Source organism: Tupaia chinensis, unplaced genomic scaffold (assembly GCF_000334495.1).
Source record: "Tupaia chinensis unplaced genomic scaffold, TupChi_1.0 Scaffold150128_1, whole genome shotgun sequence".
Taxonomy (NCBI): Eukaryota; Metazoa; Chordata; class Mammalia; order Scandentia; family Tupaiidae; genus Tupaia; species Tupaia belangeri.
The window spans coordinates 574560-594017 of NW_006209967.1; the positions used below are offsets into that span (position 1 = coordinate 574560).

General features: G+C 39.0%; 1 protein-coding gene across 1 annotated transcript in view; it reads right to left on the reverse strand.

Moving 5' to 3' along the window:
- Positions 1-19149, reverse strand: part of IL1RAPL2 (interleukin 1 receptor accessory protein like 2) — a 192374-nt gene extending 173225 nt beyond the window's left edge. The window contains exon 1 of the mRNA XM_006171950.1: positions 18870-19149. Within this exon, the coding sequence (XP_006172012.1) occupies positions 18870-19149 (280 nt within the window). The remainder of the gene's footprint in view (positions 1-18869) is intronic.
- Positions 19150-19458: the final 309 nt, after the last annotated feature.

The window sequence follows — 19458 nt, forward strand, 5'->3', positions numbered from 1 at the left end:
CACGTGCCCGGCATGAGTTCTAAGCCACCGGGTCCGGGACGCGAACCGCTGTCGACTACGTGGGAGTCCAGCGACATAGCCATTACGTTAACTGCTGGTTCCCCCAAACTCCATTTTTTTCAGAATAAAGTCTACCCTGCACCATATATGGTGCCCATGAGTGTACAGATTCCCTGGTTCTGAAATTGAAATCTTTCATTTTGAACAAGATTTAACTCAATTGCAATTTCATTTCCTTCAACAATTTCTTTTTTGAGAGAGATATTTGCTATAGGGCATACATGTTTGTTGGAGAGACAGAAAGACAGCAAGCGAGAAATCACACCCCAGGAAGGATGGTCACAGTGCAATCCCTTCTCCTCTTGGGATTTTGGGCATGCACACACACACACCCAACACGAGTTTCAAGCCATGAAGTCTAGGACTTGAACCGTGGTTGACTACATGGGAGTCCAGCAATGTAACCATTAAGCCATCTACTTGGTCTCTTCCTTTAACAATTTTAATCATTTAGAATTAATATGCAGTTTTCTCCTTTTCTCCTGAAAAGTCATGTTTGAAGGAGTGGATCACTTAAAATGCTTTTATACAGATTAGTATTTTGGTTCTTTCATACCATCAAAGAGGCCTCTAAAGGAGGAGTCTTTCCCCAGCATATGAGAAAACTTTCAGAGTTACAGAGTAAGACAGATATGAGGGCACCTCAAGACCATAGAGTAGCACCTTATAATTTTCTATGTAAAAGATCTCCTTTTTTCCCCTTCAGACTGGTAAACCATCTAGGATCCATGGCTCTTTCCCCCTTCAATTTTTCTTTAGGAAGCATGTTTTCTTTTCAAGGATTATTTTATTTAACTTTATTTATTTATACATTTTATTTAGACCAGAGAGGGAGAGAGTGAGAGAAGGAGAGAGAGGGAAAGTGAGAAAGTGAACTGCCAGATCCAGAACTCGAAACCTCAGTCAACCATGTGGGAGTCCAGTGCCCTTAACCACCATGCCACCTGCCGGCCCCAGTAAGCATGTTTTCTTTACAATCAACCCCTCTGCCCAAACAAGCAGAATAACAAAATCAAACAAAAAAAATATTTTAAAAATCTTTCATAATGTCTTTTTGTATGCCAAATTTGGTATTTTATCTACTTGATGCTCTTCCTTAAGTTTAAGCACAGTCTTTCTGGCGTCAATATATGGTTAATCCTTTTTGTTAAGAAAAGGAAAATGAGAGGTGAATTTAAAAGGTAAATTGTTCTAGCAGAGTCTTTTCTATAGTGTGTACAGAGTCTGCAAATGAAGGGGGGAAATGGGGGAGGTAATGTCAAATAATTTTAAACTAAGAACAAACAATTGCCATTCAGAATTTCTTCAGAGGCTCAGCATAATGCTAGGACAGAGAGATGCAAGGAGTGTGTCTGATCAAACTGAAGGAGTCATTTCAGAATTTTCTCTTTACAAAATTTAAATTTAGTTTTCAATTTCCTAGAGTAACAATTCCAGATGGGCCAAGTGGTTCAGATAAAATAGAAACTGACCTACAATCACTCTTCCAGCTTCAAGAGCAGGAGAAATAGAGCCTGGTAGAGGTTATTTTTCATTTCAAAATGCTTCTGCACTGAGGTGAAATATTCACTGCCCTTTTCATGTGGAAAAAAGGTGTAAAAATAAGGATTGAAACAAGACCAGATGAGTGGTGTATAGGCAGACAAGTGGTTCAGATAAAATAGAAACTGACCTACAATCACTCTTCCAGCTTCAAGAGCAGGAGAAATAGAGCCTGGTAGAGGTTATTTTTCATTTCAAAATGCTTCTGCACTGAGGTGAAATATTCACTGCCCTTTTCATGTGGAAAAAAGGTGTAAAAATAAGGATTGAAACAAGACCAGATGAGTGGTGTATAGGCAGAGGAAAACCTTTTTTCCCAGTAGGCAGAAAGATCCAATAGCGAGGTTGCTGCCTGTTTCTTCCTTCCTTCTTCTAGCCCATCTCCACTTTTCTCTTTCACTTTTTTTCCCTTCCAATCTTAGAAAAGGGAAGGCTATTCATTTAGATTATAATTTAGAACTTATAGCCCTCATCTCCTCCTATGACCCAATAGCCCAGAAGTTAGATTTAGAGCCATTATATATATATACCAAGTCCCTCCCTTGGACTTTTAGCTCAATGACCTTGATGTCAGACATTGAGGATGAAGCTAGGGGAGTGAGTTGCAGCTGTTTCCCGTAATGTGACACCTTAGGGAAATGCCTGGCCCCTTGTGCAGGTCCCTATAAAAGCAATACTACAAGGTCAAAACTCATCTCAAATATCACCTCCTTTGGGAATCCTCTGCACCCCACCTCTTGCCCTCTTTTCCAGGGCATTTCATGGTTTTTATCTCTATCACAGCATTCATCATGCTACATTATACTAGGTTGATTCTCTGCCTCCTCTGCTACCCTGTAAGATCTTGGGAATGTGAAATCTTTTATTTTATCTCTGAATCCCCAATGCATAGCAGAGTCTGCACATAGCAGACTTTCCATAAATGTTGGCTCTATGAATGACAGTTTCACATTAATATCTTTCTGTATCTGCAGATCACCTGGGGAGTGTAAGATTATTTGTTTCCAATATTTCCATGAAAATTCACCTATCAGAGAGTTAATGTATTATGCCATTAGCTAATACTATGGCCTTTTAAATTTATTTATTACTTATAATTTCTGATTAATTATATTTAGTGTTTCATAGTCTTACATTTTAATTATTATATTTTTAGAAGAAAAGGTTCATAGAATACATATCAATTACAATAAGTAATTATACTTAGCCAAGTTAGGTGTTCATTGAATCACATATAGAAAAGTCACATTTTGATGGGATCAGAAGAGGAGAAAAGGTTAAGAAAATGGGTTACCTAATAAATGTCTTCTTTCTAACTTGATCCTTTCCCCTTGTCCTCTTAATCTTACTCCTACTTTGTAAGCCTCATTCCTGTTTTATAAATTATGCCCTCTCTCTTCCTCTATTGGCTACTCTCCAGCCAATAACAGGTTCAGTTCACTCCTATCCTAAAAGAAACTTTCTTTGACTCTTCTATTCCCTCAGGCTATCCACCCTCACTGTTTACCTTTCTTTGCCAACCCTTCTAAACTGTAGACAGAATAAATTGATACCCATAACCTCTACTATTTTAATACCCACTCATTTCACAATCATTCTCACATCTGTCCTCTCCCTTCCAATCAGTCATTGCTCTCTGACTCCTACCCTTATTACTTTGATGAAACCTCTCCCTCAAGGGTGACCTCCTGGTCAATAAATTCAACCACAATACATCTTAGAAAAGTTAAGTACATGGACTTCAGAGTTAAACAATTTGAATTGAAGTCTAGGCTTTGTCTCTTTCTAGGTATGAGGTCTTAATCAAGTTTATTAACCTCTATAAATAATAATTTCTTCACCTTTAAAATGGGGTAAATATAAAGCCCTACTTCACAGGTGGTTCTGAGGATTAAATGGACAATCCTTGTAAAGTGCTCAGCACAGTACCTAGAACATAGAAAGTGATCAACAAGTGGCAACATTTTAGCCTAATATTATAAGTCCTGATTCTCTTCAATATTTTATTATAACATTGATTTTTCTAGCATGAAGGCAGTCTGATCTTTCATGGCATCCACCATACTATAAGCTTGCAATCTTGTTTACCATTCTAACTGCTTTGTTTCCACCACATAATTAATGGCTCTTCTACCTCTTTCACCATCAGTGTGATCATATCCTGAAATTTCTTTCTTGGTCTATTCTTTCCTTCTCAGGGGCGATGGAATGATTGGTCTGGAATTCAGGAGTGAGATTATTGCAGGTCTACAGCTACTCATCACCTTTTTTCTAAACTGGCTTTTCTCCTGATTTGATTCTCTATCATTAGCATCACAGATTTGGTTTTGACCCAGGTAAACCTTACTATTTGCAACCCTTTAAACACACTTCATGTACTTCCTAGACTTGCTGCCACTGGTCCTTGTTTTCTGTTAAGATCTAATACATTCATGAAATACCATCTTAAACGTGACCCCTTCTGTGGAAACTTTATCACCACAGGCTTTGGAATAATTCAGTTCAACCACTTTCTAGCTGTGTGACTATGGGACAGTTACTTTATCTCTCAGCTTCGGTTTTCACATTCAGAATATCGAGGATAATCATGATCCCTAATGGATCAAGTTGCAATGAGGGTTATATTAAATGGGGAAATTCCTACAAAAATGCTTTGCATAGCAACTGACATATAATAAATCCAGCAGATGATAGTAGCTATTATCACTAGTAATATTACTACTATGACTATTAGCATTATTATCATGTCTTCTTAGAATTCCAGAGCAATTAAATTGCACCTTTGTTTTTTAATTCCAGAAGGTATTAAAAAACAGAAGGTACATATGAGTCCCTGATAGAGAGAGAGTGAAAGAGAAAGAGGGGATGAAATCACCTCTAGCTAGGCCTGGTCATGCCATAATACCTTTTCCTCCAATTCTTCACCCAGTCAGGATCCTAGGCATGTGCACATGCCCCAGACATGAAGCCCATGGTGCCAGGATTTGAACCCTGGCTGGCCATGTGGGATTTGACTTCCTCTGCATAGTGTCTAACTGCTGTGCCACAGGGCGACCCAAAGGTCTATCTCTTTTATTGAACTTTTAAAAATGCTAACATTTGTTAGGATTGTTTATGTAGCTCACATTTGTCATTAACCCCCTCCAACTATTAGAATATGAGGACAAGAATCACTTCTTTATCTTATTGTAGAGGAGTGCCATATGCTTTTGTTGAATTTAAGTAAATTGAATCTATTTCCTTCTTAGTAATATTACTACTATGACCATTAGCATTATTACCATATCTTCTTAGAATTCCAGAGCAATTAAATTGCACCTTTGTTTTTTAATTCCAGAAGGTATTAAAAAACAGAAGGTACATATGAGTCCCTGATAGAGAGAGAGTGAAAGAGAAAGAGGGGATGAAATCACCTCTAGCTAGGCCTGGTCATGCCATAATACCTTTTCCTCCAATTCTTCACCCAGTCAGGATCCTAGGCATGTGCACATGCCCCAGACATGAAGCCCATGGTGCCAGGATTTGAACCCTGGCTGGCCATGTGGGATTTGACTTCCTCTGCATAGTGTCTAACTGCTGTGCCACAGGGCGACCCAAAGGTCTATCTCTTTTATTGAACTTTTAAAAATGCTAACATTTGTTAGGATTGTTTATGTAGCTCACATTTGTCATTAACCCCCTCCAACTATTAGAATATGAGGACAAGAATCACTTCTTTATCTTATTGTAGAGGAGTGCCATATGCTTTTGTTGAATTTAAGTAAATTGAATCTATTTCCTTCTTGTTATCTTTGGCATTTTTCTTTGTTCCCGTTTCTTTTGTTAAATTACAAAGGAAGCAGCAGTGAGAATGTAAGACATTTGACTGTACTATTTTCTTTCCACCTTTGAAGAGATTCTGGCATCTCTTTTGTTTAGTTTCTCACTGCAAATTGTTTACTTAGTTATTGTGTTAACCGGAGATTAAGTAGGTGAGGGCTTAGCCTTAGAGTTAATGGAAGAAGTTGTAGGCCTAATTATTGGGAGGAGCAAGTTTACCTTTCCTTTTTGTACTCCATTTAAATACTATCATTTATGTTTATCTTTTTGAACTGACAGTCAATTAATATTAATTACTGATTTATTTCAGTACACAAACCCTTGGACACTGAAAAGTATTTAAGAGTAGAAGACATATTCTCATTCTCAGTCCTAAAAAGAGCTCACCTGAGGTTCATAGTCTCGTTCCTTAGCCATCAGACAGAACATTTAAAGATGATAGAAAAGGGGCCAGCAGGTAGCATAATGGTTAAGGCACTGGACTCCCACATGGCCAACCATGGATTGAGCCCCAGATCTGGTAGCTTGCAACTCACGCTGGGTACATGTCCATGCGTGACCAAAATCCTGGGAGGAGAATGGAGGAGAAAGGATTGTGACATGGCCATCCCCCCTGAGGATGATTTCTCATTTTTCCTCTCACTTTCTATTTTCAGTGAGCACATGCACCCTATGGCAAAAAATTAAAAAAAAAAAAAAGAGAAAGAAAGAAAGATGACGGGAAAGAGGGCCCAGCCCTGTAGCTTGGTGGTCAAGGCAGCTGGATTCTGCATGGTTAACTGTATGGTTCCTATCCCAGCCCTAGTAGTTTGAAAACAAACAAACAAACAAACAAAAGCAGTGCATGTGTGCCTGTATGCTCCGATTCCCAACAGGGTGGAAAAATGGAGGAGAAGGGACTGTGGAATGACCATGCTCTGTTTGGGGGGGGGTTATGCTTTCTCTCCCCCCTCTCTCTGTCTCTCTCTCTCTGTTGAGTGCATGCATACACTGGAAAACTAAAAAGAAAAAAAAAAGATGAAAGAAATTAAAGCAAAGAATAAAAACTGCCCCTACTCACTAGAGTAAAATCTAGGCAAAATCATAAAACAAAAGTACTTTGTGTCTATATACTTGCTCCTGAATCCTTCTATGAGACCCTTCAGTGGACCTCTTTAGGTGCTGCACACCAAATGTTTTCTCTCTAGACTCAAATTCCAAACTAAGTATCTATCACTATTCACACTCTGGTATCAATCACTGAGAATGGCTTAGGGAGTTTTAGTTAGTGTATGAGTGTGTGTGTTTATGTGTAATATATAATATCATATTTTATACTACAGATATATACAATGATTAAATGTAAATAAGAAATTATACAATTAAGAAAATACATTTTAAACAGTAATTAAAACTTAAAGTCTAAAATATATCACTTTGATGGTTAGAATTCAAACACTGGCCAATAAGTAGTAAGTAGGAACTCAGAGGGGATAGGGAAGCTTTCCTAGGGCTTCTCAGTCCACATCACATAAATCACTTGTGTTGCCTACAAATCATGCCTACCCTAGCAAATTTGCTTTCAAGTTGACATAAGGCTTAATAACAAAACTACTAATTTTTATCTCTTGTTTCAAAATGTTAAGATTTAAGTAGTTGTTTCTGTGTTCACATTCCCTGAAAATGAATAAGCAGGAGGCAATTAGTATGCAGTTAAAGAAACTTAAATAAGATGATAATGAGGTTATCACTTTGGGTTTATCATATCTACCTTGGAAAAATGTAAAGCAAGGAACAATTATTTTTTAAAAATCTTATTTTGAAGGTTTTTGCTTAAGGGTGCATGTGCTCACCGGGGGAAGAGACAGAGAGAGAGAGGAAAAGTGAGAAATCACTCCCTAGGGCAGATGGTCACAGTCCCTTCATTCTCCTCCTGGGATCTTAGGCACACATGCACACACGACCAATGTGAGTTTCAAGCTACTGGGTCCAGGACTAAAACTGAAGTCAATCATGTGGCAGTCCAGTGATGTAACCACTTCACCACCTGCTGACCCCTTAAAAAACTTTGAAAATAAGGATTTATAAATTTATGAAAGTGTTCATTCTCTAATAGGTCATAGCGTGTTGTATAAATACCTAGCTAATTTACTTCTTGGCTGCCCAAAACGTCTATAAGACTGTAAAGAAATGTTTAGCAAGAAATAATATAATAAAAAATAGTCACGGAGAAGATGCATCTAAACACTCAGCCCATTTATGCTTTTCCTGTAGCTGAAACTCCTCATTTCTCTCTGAGAAGTGAGAGGGGACGTTTCTCTGATTAATACAGCAAGGAGGAGAAACTGGGTTTTGCATAAAACTTGCACAACTGGGTGTGGATGAAACTCCCCTCAATGAGAATTGGCATGTGTGATGAGATCTGTCTGGGATTGTGACTTTCCCAACTGAGAAATTTAACTATTTATTTGTTATATTTGGAGTCATTTCCTCAATAATGACAAGTTTTATACAAGGTAGATTATATGACCTCAGTGAAGGTACATTATAATGGAAGGGAAGAAGAGACCAAAGTCTATTAGTACTCAAGCATTAAAACTTCTATTCTATTCAGTAAAAATAAAACTGAGCTAACATCTTGCTTAAGATTTGGAATCATTGGGAGACCAGCAGTTAGCGTAATGGCTATGTCGCTGGACTTCCATGTAGTCGACCGCAGTTCGCGTCCCAGACCTGGTGGCTTAAAACTCACGCCGGGCGCGTGTGCATGCGTGCCCAAGATCCTGAGAGGAGAATGGAGGAGAAGGGATTGCGGTGTGGCCATCCCCCCGGGGGGTGATTTCTCACTTTCTATCTCTCTCTCTCTCTCTGTCTGTCTGGCGAGTGCACGTGCCCTATAGCAAAAACCTCTCAAAAAAAAAAAAAGATTTGGAATCATTTCTTAAAAGTGAGATGACTGTTTGGGGGAAAAACAGAAGAGTGATTGCTGCCAAGAATCATTATAAAGAAGTTACTCTAACTCCTTGCTCTACTACATTTAATAAAAAATGACAACTTTGACTTTTCTCTTCAGGCTGTTAACAAGTCTTATTCAATACTGATAGAATAGGAACATTAAAATCTATGGTCTCTCAAGCAGGACAAATTCTGAATCCTCGTGTCAATGTCAAACTCTGTCAGCTGTTAAAAGCCAAAATGTCTTATTCCCAGAAACATATGGAGCCTAGAGAAGTGATTTACCCATTACATTTAACTAAAAAGGTTTTATTGACCATTTGCACAGCATCCAGCTCTAGATTCAATGGAGAATGCAAAAGCATATGGAAGGCCCTTCAATCTATGAAGATTTCATGTGAACATCCTGAAGGTCAGTGGCAGCTGACATCTTTAGTTCTATGTGGTTGTCAGCACAGTGAAGTCACAGTGAGTTCAGACAGGCTTAAGACAAAAACATAAAAGAAAAAGAAAGAACAGGAATAAGTGAGGACCAGGAAGAGTAGGAGAAAACAAAGAAAATATTGTGTGAGAATTGTTTTTAAAAATGTACAAAAGGGAAGGGAGCGAGGCCACATTACTTAGAAAGAGGGAAGACTGCCTTGCTTGGGGACCTACACTTTAGTTGCCTCTTCTCCTTAACTCTTTAATACTTTTTTTTTTTTTTTTTTTTTTTTTTAGGGCATGTGCACTCGCCAGAGAGAAGTCACCCAAAAGGTGTAGTCACACCACAGTAATTTTTCCTCCAGTTCTCCATCCTCTCAGGATTTTAGGCACACATGCGCACACATATTCAGTATGTTTGTCAAGCCACCAGGACTAGAATTCAAACTGTAGTCTGTCATGTGGAATCAGGCTTCCAAATGCATTGTACTCAACCATTGCTCTAAGAGACCAGCTCTGTCTCCCCTCTTTATTTCATATACACAGCAACTTTAAAACTACTAGATCCTTAAGTCAAAAGCCAGAATCTACAGGAGGATTATCTGCGATTTCCTGCCGAAGGCAAATGAAGAAAGGAAAAAGGGAAGTAATTTTTTTGGAGAGAGATTTTTGCTATAGGGTGTGTGTGCTCGCTGGAGAGACAGAGAAGACAGGAAGACATAAAGCTAGAAATCACCCCCCAGGGGTTATGGCCATGTTGTAATCCCTTCTCTTCCATTCTCTTCTGAGGATTTTGGACATGTGTCTGGCATGAGTTTCAAGTTGCTAGGTCCAAGACTCAAACTGTTGTTAAACCTGTGGAAGTCCAACACCTTAACTACTATGCCACCTGCTGGCCCTAGGACAGTGATTTTTAACATGCTTAAATGCCTTAATCTGTCTATCACAATGTCAAAGCCTTGGAAGTTTCAAACCTTGCACTAAGTCTTGCCCTCTCACTTCATAAGGCACTGAGGCTTGAATAGTGCCAGCCATCTTGACTGTTAAAGGTAGGTTGCATATCCGTTCAGTAGGTGACTGTGCTACTATACTGCCTCTTGCAGAAGCAGTCCTCGGTTTGTTTGTTTATTCATTCCTGAAACTGGATTCCTGATCCTGGAGAAAGGAGGGGCTGTTTTCTGAGGAAATTAGAGACTGTGTCAGGGCAGCATGCCCTTACCATCCCTCTCCATTTGCTGTGAAGAAGGACCAGACAGAATGATGGATGGTTGGGGTGTTTGTAACTGTCGAATATGCCTAATCTGCATTCTTGGCAATTAGGGCAATTCAGCTTTCACCTTTTGGCTGGGCTATTCATTTCACCAGATGAACCAGATTCACTGACTAAATCTATCTTCACTTCCCTGGCATCTCCTATTTGCTGGAACACTTTCTCTCAGATACAAATGTGTTTTATTTTAAAAGACACTGTAGACACATGTCAAAGGGTATTTATGAAAAACACCACAATTTTTCCACCCCCTCAATATTCCTTTTTTGGTTTTTTTTTTTTTTTTTTTTTTTTTTTTTGTACAAACAGGCCCATATGAGTTTCCAGATTGATTTTCCCAAGAGACACATTCATTTTAAAGAATTCTTACCTCGGGAACCAGTAGTTAGTGTGATGGCTATGTCGCTGGACTCCCACATAGTCGACCGTGGTTTGCATCCCAAACCCGGTGGCTTAGAACTCATGCCGGGCGCATGTGCATGCGTGCCCAAGATCCCGAGAGGAGAATGGAGGAGAAGGGATTGCGGCGTGACCATCCCCCCAGGGGGTGATTTCTCACTTTCTGTCTCTATATCTCTCTCTGTCTGGTGAGCGCACACACGCTATAGCAAAAACCTCTCCAAAAAAAAAAAAAAAGAATTCTTACCCCACGACTAAATCAGATCCCTGGACAAAACCCTCCTATTCATTCTTAAATGTCAGATGATGTAGGCTAAAGATCCTCACATCATCATATAATCACGGTATCTTAGTGAAAGAACTAGAAACCATTCACTTATCCTTATTAGTTAAGAAATGAGGAAACCAAGACCCAAAGAAGAAAGAGGATTTGTCTAAATTCACACAGCAGTTGATGGCAGAACTGGAATCCCTAACATGGACCCAACTGAATAAATAGGATCAGAAGATGTTTCATACTTAACATCCCTATCCTTCTTTTTTAAGTGATTTATTCTTCTAATACTTCAGCTTTCAATTTATTGACTCTTAATCCACTTAATGCTTAATTTCCAGTTTTCACTTTTTCCTGAAACCCAAGTAAATAATTAGTTTTCCATTCTGGTTAAAACCTTTAAGGGTAGCTGTTAAATTGCCTACAGTACTTTGTTCTCTGGTACCTTTTGTAGTTTGCACCCAACTTTGATAATAATGTGAGGAAGCATCATAGTATAGTAAAAAGGAGCTCTGAATTTAAAGCCAGAGAGACTTGATATGTAGCTTAGCATTATTGCTTACTAGCTATGTGTCCCTATGTAAGATACTATCAATATTGGGGCCTCATTTCTGCATTTATTAAATGGAATGAACAAGGGTATCTACCTCTTGAGGTTGCTATAATAATTGAGTCAGTGCAGTAGAGTGCCTAGCAGGCTGTCTGCACTAGTAAGTATTCCATAAATAGTGGTCATTCCTACTTCTGAATGAAGAAGTGTATACTTGAGAGGTTGTTTTTATGTTTGTTTGTTTTGCTATAGGGCACGTGCACTCGCCAGACGGACAGAGAGAGACAGAGAGACAGAAAACGAGAAATCACTCCCTAGGGGGCATGGCCACGCTGCAATCCCTTCTTCTCCATTCTCCTCTTGGGATCTTGAGCCGCATGCACACGCACCCAGTGTGAGTTTTAAGCCACTGGGTCTGGGACACGAACTGCGGTCGACTACGTGGGAGTCCAGCGACATAGCCATTACGCTAACTGCTGGTTCCCAAGAGAGGTCAACTTTTTTTTTTTTTTTGAGAGATTTTCACTGTAGGGCGCGTGCGCTCGCCAGACAGACAGAGAGAGACATAGAGACAGAAAGCAAGAAATCACCCCCCAGGGGGGATGGTCACGCCGCAATCCCTTCTCCTCCATTCTCCTCTCGGGATCTTGGGCACGCACGCACACGCGCCCGGCGTGAGTTTTAAGCCACTGGGTCTGGGACACGAACTGCGGTCGACTACGTGGGAGTCCAGCGACATAGCCATTACGCTAACTGCTGGTTCCCAAGAGAGGTCAACTTTCAACAGGAAGGTTTCAGAGAAGAGTTAAACAGGGCCAAAGAGCCTCACATCATCATATAATCACAGTATCTCATTGAGGCAACTAGAAACCATTTAGTTATCCTTATGGATAAAAGGGGAAACTGAATAGCTTCCCAGTGCCCCCTCAAGTTTTAATTTGGATTGATTTATTTTTATTTTTATTTTATTTTATCTTTTTATTTACTGTTGGCTTTAAACTAATCCATAGAATATCCTGAAATTATAAGAGCTGAAAGGGTCTTCACAGATCACTTTCTTCAAATACCTCACTTTATAGAGTTGGAAAGTGAGGCTAGAAGGTAATCTGAATTCATCTTGCTCACAAACTTATTTGAGGTGGGACCATAATTTAAGTCATTAAGGATTCTTTTCTAGTCCTTTCTCACTTTAATTCATTGCCTTCTTCCATAATGCACTTGTAAGTTGTTACATCAGTACAAAAATATACTTCAAAATTACACTACATGATTTGGGTATTACCTAGCATTTTGGATAAGTTATTTCTTTGTTCCTCTTCTTTAGTGTGAATAATTGAATAAATGATAACATAATTTTAAATAAACATAAAGTTTAATTCCTAATAGGTAATTTATAAATATATATATATATGACAAGTGCAAATGGGGTGAGTATTTGTGTGTTTGTACATGTGTATCAGGCCTCCAAGTATATTTTCTTGGTGAGTGAAATATCTAGAATAGAAAACTATAAACTATGTCAAATAGAAGACTGAAAGCAAGTTCATCCAGCCCTAAAGCAAACTGCTGTGCCATGCTAGGCTTTATGGTATGAGAGAGTAGCACTTTGGATTATTCCCTTTTTTTGGGGAAAGAGAATCATCAGTGGAAACTAAATGGAAAAATGTGACTTTTTATTCTCAAACTTTTACTGTGAAGTCACTAGTCCCTTCTATTTCCTTGCCATGTTTGAAACTGTCATATGATCAAATAATGCCCTTTCAAAGAAACAGAGAGGAAAAGAAAGCATCCAGAAGCAGACTGAAGGCATCTTAAAGCCAGATTCAAAAAATATTTTTGTAAGTTGGCCAATTCAGGCATACAAGGATCAAGAAAACCTGGCAGCAAGGAGCCTATGGCTTCAAGCCCACTGGTTAGTCTTGCCAAGACCTGGGCCATTTTCCCGAACACAGTGTAGGAATAAAATTGTCATTGAATGGACAACTATACAGTCGTCTTTCAGTATCCATGAGGGATTGGCTCCAGGAACCTCCATGGACACCTAAATCCATGGAAGTTCAAGTCCCTTATATAAAATGGCATAGTATTTGCATATAATTTATGTACATCCTCCTCTATTTTTGAAATCATCTCAAGATTCCTCATAATACCTGGTACAATATAAATACAATAAATGATTGCTTTGCTGTATTGCATAGGGAATAATGACAAGAAAATAGTTTGAATACATTTGGGAGAGAAACAAACCTCACAACCCTAACAACACAGTAACATTTTTGATATGCGGTTAGTTGAATTCATTGATGCAGAACCTGTAGACTCAGAGAGCTGACCATACATTGTTTAGATAACACCTTTCCAAGTTAACTGATTCTAATTGTTCACTGTCTTTAACTAATTTTACAACTTCATAAACTGCAGAAAACTGAGAGCTATGCAAATTTCTGTCCACAGACACATATATTCTATCTAGTAGATGTTCAGTTCACTTTGAAAGAGGCCAGTTTGCCTCCATTTGCACATCCATTTCAATGTTCTTGATCTATAAATGATCTTTCTTTTTTCTTGAATTTTCTCTTTGGTTAGTTGCGACAAGTATCATCATTAATGAGTGAAACAAAATTTTTCGCATTTGCTCATGTTAATATCTGTATGAGAGTCATGATTTTACTTTTTTCCCCTAAAATTATCTTTTAACAATGGCCATGCCAAGGATATAAAAAGATGCATGTTCCTTAGGTATGTAAACAATATACACAGCAGATAGTAGATTTTAAAATTTAAGAAGGCTTTAGCTAATAATCCAGAGCCTTCAGATACAGTTATTGGCAAGTTATGATTTTCCCATATTTGGTCGACTAATCTCTTTGTTGAGCTATAGGAAGCAAACTGGGCCTTTTTATTTTTAAAATGGGCACAAGACCAATGCACTATGGCATCAAAGCAGCTCCCCCAGGACAGCCTGCAAGCCTGTTTACAATAGGAGCAAAAAGCACAGTCAGCACCTGGACAATGCTTCTCCCACCCCCACCTCACCCCCTCCCCTCCATCCTTAGACACACAAGCCCCAGCAAAATAAAGAAATTCTGCTGACATAGTCTCCCCTGAACAGGGAAAGTAAACTTTCACAGAGATTCTGCACTCAATGATTTTAGCAACTTAGGTGCCATTTCTGAACCTGCCATATGCAGAATGGCTGAGGAGCGCTGACTTTGTGAAGTCAACTCATTTCCTTAATTATTGAATGGGATTCTGGGATGCATGCTCAGCACACACCTTTGGGCTTATTCATACCCAAGCCACAAAATGAAGTGATAAAACTTTTTTTTTTTTTTTTAATCAAGGCTCAGGGATAAATCTGATTTCAAATGATGATCAGAAAAATTTTATGCCATTAAGAAAACAACTTCCTGACTTTCTAAAGATTTCAAGTAAAAAATAAATTCTTAAGGAATGGAAAGGGAACTTTAGGTTGAAGATAGATGAGGTGTGTACTAGAGGTAAGAGGCAATGAGGTGAGAGTTGACAAGGTGGGGTGAGAAAACATTTTAGTACCATAACTCAAATGTCAATATCTAAAGACTTCCATCCATATTTTCTAGTTGAAAACAGCATTGCCTGACAGAATACTGCACTGAGATCCATAGAATATAGATTTTCACCTTCTCTTTGCTCGCAATTATTGTGTGACTTTAAGTGAGTCACTTTACTTCTCTGCAGGTTCTATGTCTTACTTGTAAAATAGTTATAAATGGAAACTGGATAGTGCTTGTTCTGAGTAGGAAAAAATCCATAATCTTAATCCAAGGAGGATGTTCATTAGAAGATAATATTTAAATGTAAGCTACTACAAACGATATGTAAGGTGGTTTTGCTGCTTAAATAAAGCAATAAATGTCAGTTTGGCCCAAATTGCATAAGATTTTCTACAGTCATGTCAACTCTTATTTTAGAAAATAAACTTTTGGGCCAGCGAGTGGTGTGGAGGTTAAGACAGCTGGATCCCAGATGGTCGACTAAACAGTCCAAGTCCTGGACCTGGCCGCTTGAAAATCACATTGGGTACATCTGTGTGCATGTCAAAAATCCTGAGAAGAGACCAGAGGAGAAGGGATTGCAGCATAGCCATCCCCCATGAGGGATGACTTTTCACTTTCCCTCTCTCAGTCTCTCTTCAGTGAGTACATATACCCTGAGGCAAGAAGCAAAATAAAACAAAAAAATGAAAGAAAATCTTTTAAAATATAGGACTGACTTGCTCTTCAATTCTATTAGAAATAGTAATAAACAAATATGACCAAGTTCTAAACTAAGTGGAAAAGAAATTTCCCTATTGTTATTTGTTTATTTACTTAGTACTACAACTCCTCAGGTGAAACTTCAGACTTAATTAGAATGTGGTGGGAAAGGGAGCAAGAATCTGTTCTGATACACACTGGAGATTGAGAACTGCTAGGTCAAAGAGACAGGACTCATTTGAAGGACTGTAAGATTTACTGTTGAGTGAAGTAAACCAAGCAATGAAAAAGAGTCATCGTATGTCTCTACTTAACGTGTACCAACTGTATCCACTCTATGGCAGAAACTGAAAGACTAGAAGGTATAGAAGTGTGGAAAATGGTTAGGGATATGGAAGACTGTGTGGGAAGAGGGTGAAATAATGGGGAGAGTATGAGGAAAGAAAATAAAGAGAAAATAGAGAGGCAAGAAATTTATTAGACCCAGAAATGGATTATTATCTGTTGATGATAATGTGTGTAGTATCCTGAACTGGACTGGCATCAAGTGTATTCATGTTGGGTAAATTCACTTTACAAGTTAAGTGATGTATACTGATTGAATGTATAAAATTTAAAAATAATTAAAAAGACAGAGAATAATATCCCAGTGGATTTTATATGACCAGTTTAGAGAACTTTTAAATTATTTTTTTGAAACCTAATAAAACGTTTACCTCTCAAGAACAATTGCCATTGACCATATTTATATATCTTAAATCTTCCACTCAAACCAAGGAGCCTGAAATTTCCATTCATCATAGGGTTAGGTTGAAAACCACCATCAGATTTCCTTTCTCTTTTTCCATTGCTCTGGGCTGGGTAGGAAGTTTTGAGTATGTCAGCACAAGTTCCACCTGGGACCACTCTTAACTCAGATAATAGATTTAATGAGCTGAAAATGGGTTGTTGACCTTCTTCCAACTCATTAATGCCTTCCGGCAGCTCTCCTCATTCCTCACTTCCCTCTGCCTCTTCCCAAACACACCTTCTCATGGCATTTTAGTGACAAAAAGATGAGTGTGCACCTCAAAAATTCAAAGACTTTTGTGACAAAAAAGTAAGATTTTAAACAATTTCATTGCATTCCTGTTTTCTTTCAATGTCAGATCACTCCTATTCTGAAATGTACACAGCTCTGAGAACCTGTAAGTCTATTATTTTTACTAATATATGCTTAGCCTACCTGTCTTTGGATCAGTTAAGAATATTCTAGCTAGGTTTTTAATGAATTTAAATAAAGCACTTCTAGAACACTATGCTATAAATTCAGATTAACAAGTGTTGGGAGAGATTCTGATACACTGAACTTATTTTTCTCTTTTGAGTGATTATGCAGTAGAGAATATTTGAATGGCTCTCTAAACATCTGTAGGTAATTTCTAGAAATCTGAACTGTCGTTTGAATCTGTTAAAACAATGATTTCATTTTTTTTCTAAGTATTCCAACTGACCCTGAGTGCTCTTCTGTGAACATATTCAGAGGCAGCCCCATAATGAATAGTTTATTGTTCTCTAATTGGCATTTTGGGGGTCTTTTCACTCTCAACAGTCTGGGCTTTAGACATCTTGATGGTAGAGACAAATAATCTGTTTCTCCTCTGTCTCCCACAACCCCTAGCACAGAGCAGATATTAAGGAAAGACTTGTTGATTGATTGTTCTGAGGAAACTATGTTCCAAATCAGAATGGCTTTAGCAGTTTCAAGATGAAATGCAATTTTTAATCTGTTGTGAAGTGAGTCTGAAGATGGTAGCATACCTATTGAAGTCAGATACATATAATAAAAGGGCTGGTTGTTGTAGCCACATGCACAGGCAGAATTCATTGTTCTGTCCCCTGTGCTTCCACTGAAAGTATTCAACACTTCTTTGAATATAGTTAGTTCCACACATATCTGTCATACCCATTGGGCAACGAGCTTCTTGAGGGCATGGATCATGCTTAGTAGTCTTCAATATCTCCAGGACCTAGCAGAGAGTCCAGCACAAAGGGAACTATCAATTAGTGTGGGAGGCTGTGCACCAGCGAGTCTGCTGAGGCCATTTTCATAAGTCTCTTACTATTGCCATCTTAGGAAACCCTAAGGTTTCGGTTTCTCAGAGAACAAACAATTACACAATGCCAAAGGCCACAATTGGCTCCCCTTCAAAACTTCACCTTCAAAACCATACTCTGATTGGCCACTTCCCATAGCGCTTACCGATTGGTGAGCTTAGAATCCCTCAGATTTGCATATCTGGCACCTTATGGCTGGTCCACAAAAGCAACCAATCATAACCCAGCTTTTACAATCCTTCATTAGCATATAGGACAACCAATCACCGCCCACCAACATGTATATAACCATGATCCCTGGCCCACAATAAACGGACGACCCTGAAGAGTTATAACACTGCATCGTCTCCATGTTATAACACTGCGTCATCTCCGCGCTGCTCGTCCCGTCTCTGTCTCTCACTCCTTCCCTCAGGAAACCTGTTCGACTGTCCTGCTGGTCTGGACGTGATTGTCCCCCTTTTCTGTTTTAATTTGAGAGATGAGGAAAAGGCCTGGGAAAATCGTGCCTGTCTTAGGTTGGAGTCGTTTATGGAACCATACGTCCATTCTTACCCATCATTGGAGAGTCCCATAGCTATGATGGGCTTCCTGTCTTAGGTGGAAGGACTGAAAAGTTATTGGGTTCATCAGACTCTCTTCCCCATCTTTGGCTAACGGATTCAGCACCTCAGGCGAGACCAGTATAGGGGTGTTGGTCTTCCATCTCCAATCTAGTATAGTGGACCTGGATAGGCTGCATAGTAAGCGAGTCAATTTGTTGTTTGAGGAATGTCATGAGCCTATTAAATATAATGGGTCCCAGTGAGCAAACAATTAAAAGGCCAATGAATGGGTCAAGTAGGGGAAGCAGGAAAGGGGGGAGACCATTCCAGGTAGACCATAAGGGATTGTTGGCGAGTTGTTTTCTACGTCATTGGAGAGATTCTTGGAGTTGATGTATTTTGTCGTGAATGATGCCGGACTTGTTGGCGTAAAAACAGCAGCGTTCCTGTAAAGCAAGACAGAGACCCCCCTGTTCTGCCAAGAGGAGATTTAAACCTCGTCTATTTTGAGGAACCACTTCAGCCAGGGAATCTAGTTGGTCTTGGATGAAGGTAACTGTGGAGGCTAATTCCTGAACATCTGAGATAAGACCCTCAGTGACTTGGTGTAGATGGAGAGAAGAATGGCAAGGGTACCGGAATATCAGTGTCCATTAGGATAAATTTCCCAGTCCTGTCCTATTAAATTTAGGTTTTGGTATCAAAGGATGGATGATACCTGATTCATTTTTCCCTAAGCCTTTTCCTGGTGTATAACCCTGTGTTAACATTTGCACAGTAACTGTATCAGAAGAGCTGAGTATGATGAGGCTCATTTGTGATAACAAATCTCTACCCTTAAGGTTTATGGGGAGACCTTCTATAATAAAGGGTTGGATGGTTCCTTGGTTTCCATCAGACGGTATGAGCCAGCCCTCAGCGATAGCTTCAACTATAGCTAATGTATATGGAGCGGTAGCTCTGTATTGGGCGACTGCCACCTTAATTTCTTTTACCATTTTAAAGTCAAACCCTCTGTGATGGCACCAAACCTGCCCTTGGGGATCTGTAGTTTCTGTAACAGGGAATGTCTCAAAGTCTGTCGCATGTGATCCCTGAACTAGTTTTGTTTCTTTGCCTGTATTGGTTTTTAGTTTCTCTAATTGTGATATTAGTTCTCAGTGTTCTTTTTCTAATTGAATTTGTTCTTTTAATTGTTTTATTTCATTAATTATTTTTTGTTTGGGGTCAATAAGAGGCAGTGCTGAAGCAGTAGTGTTATAGGATGGTGGCCGATTTTTGAAGGGCGACCATTCGAGGTTAGTATA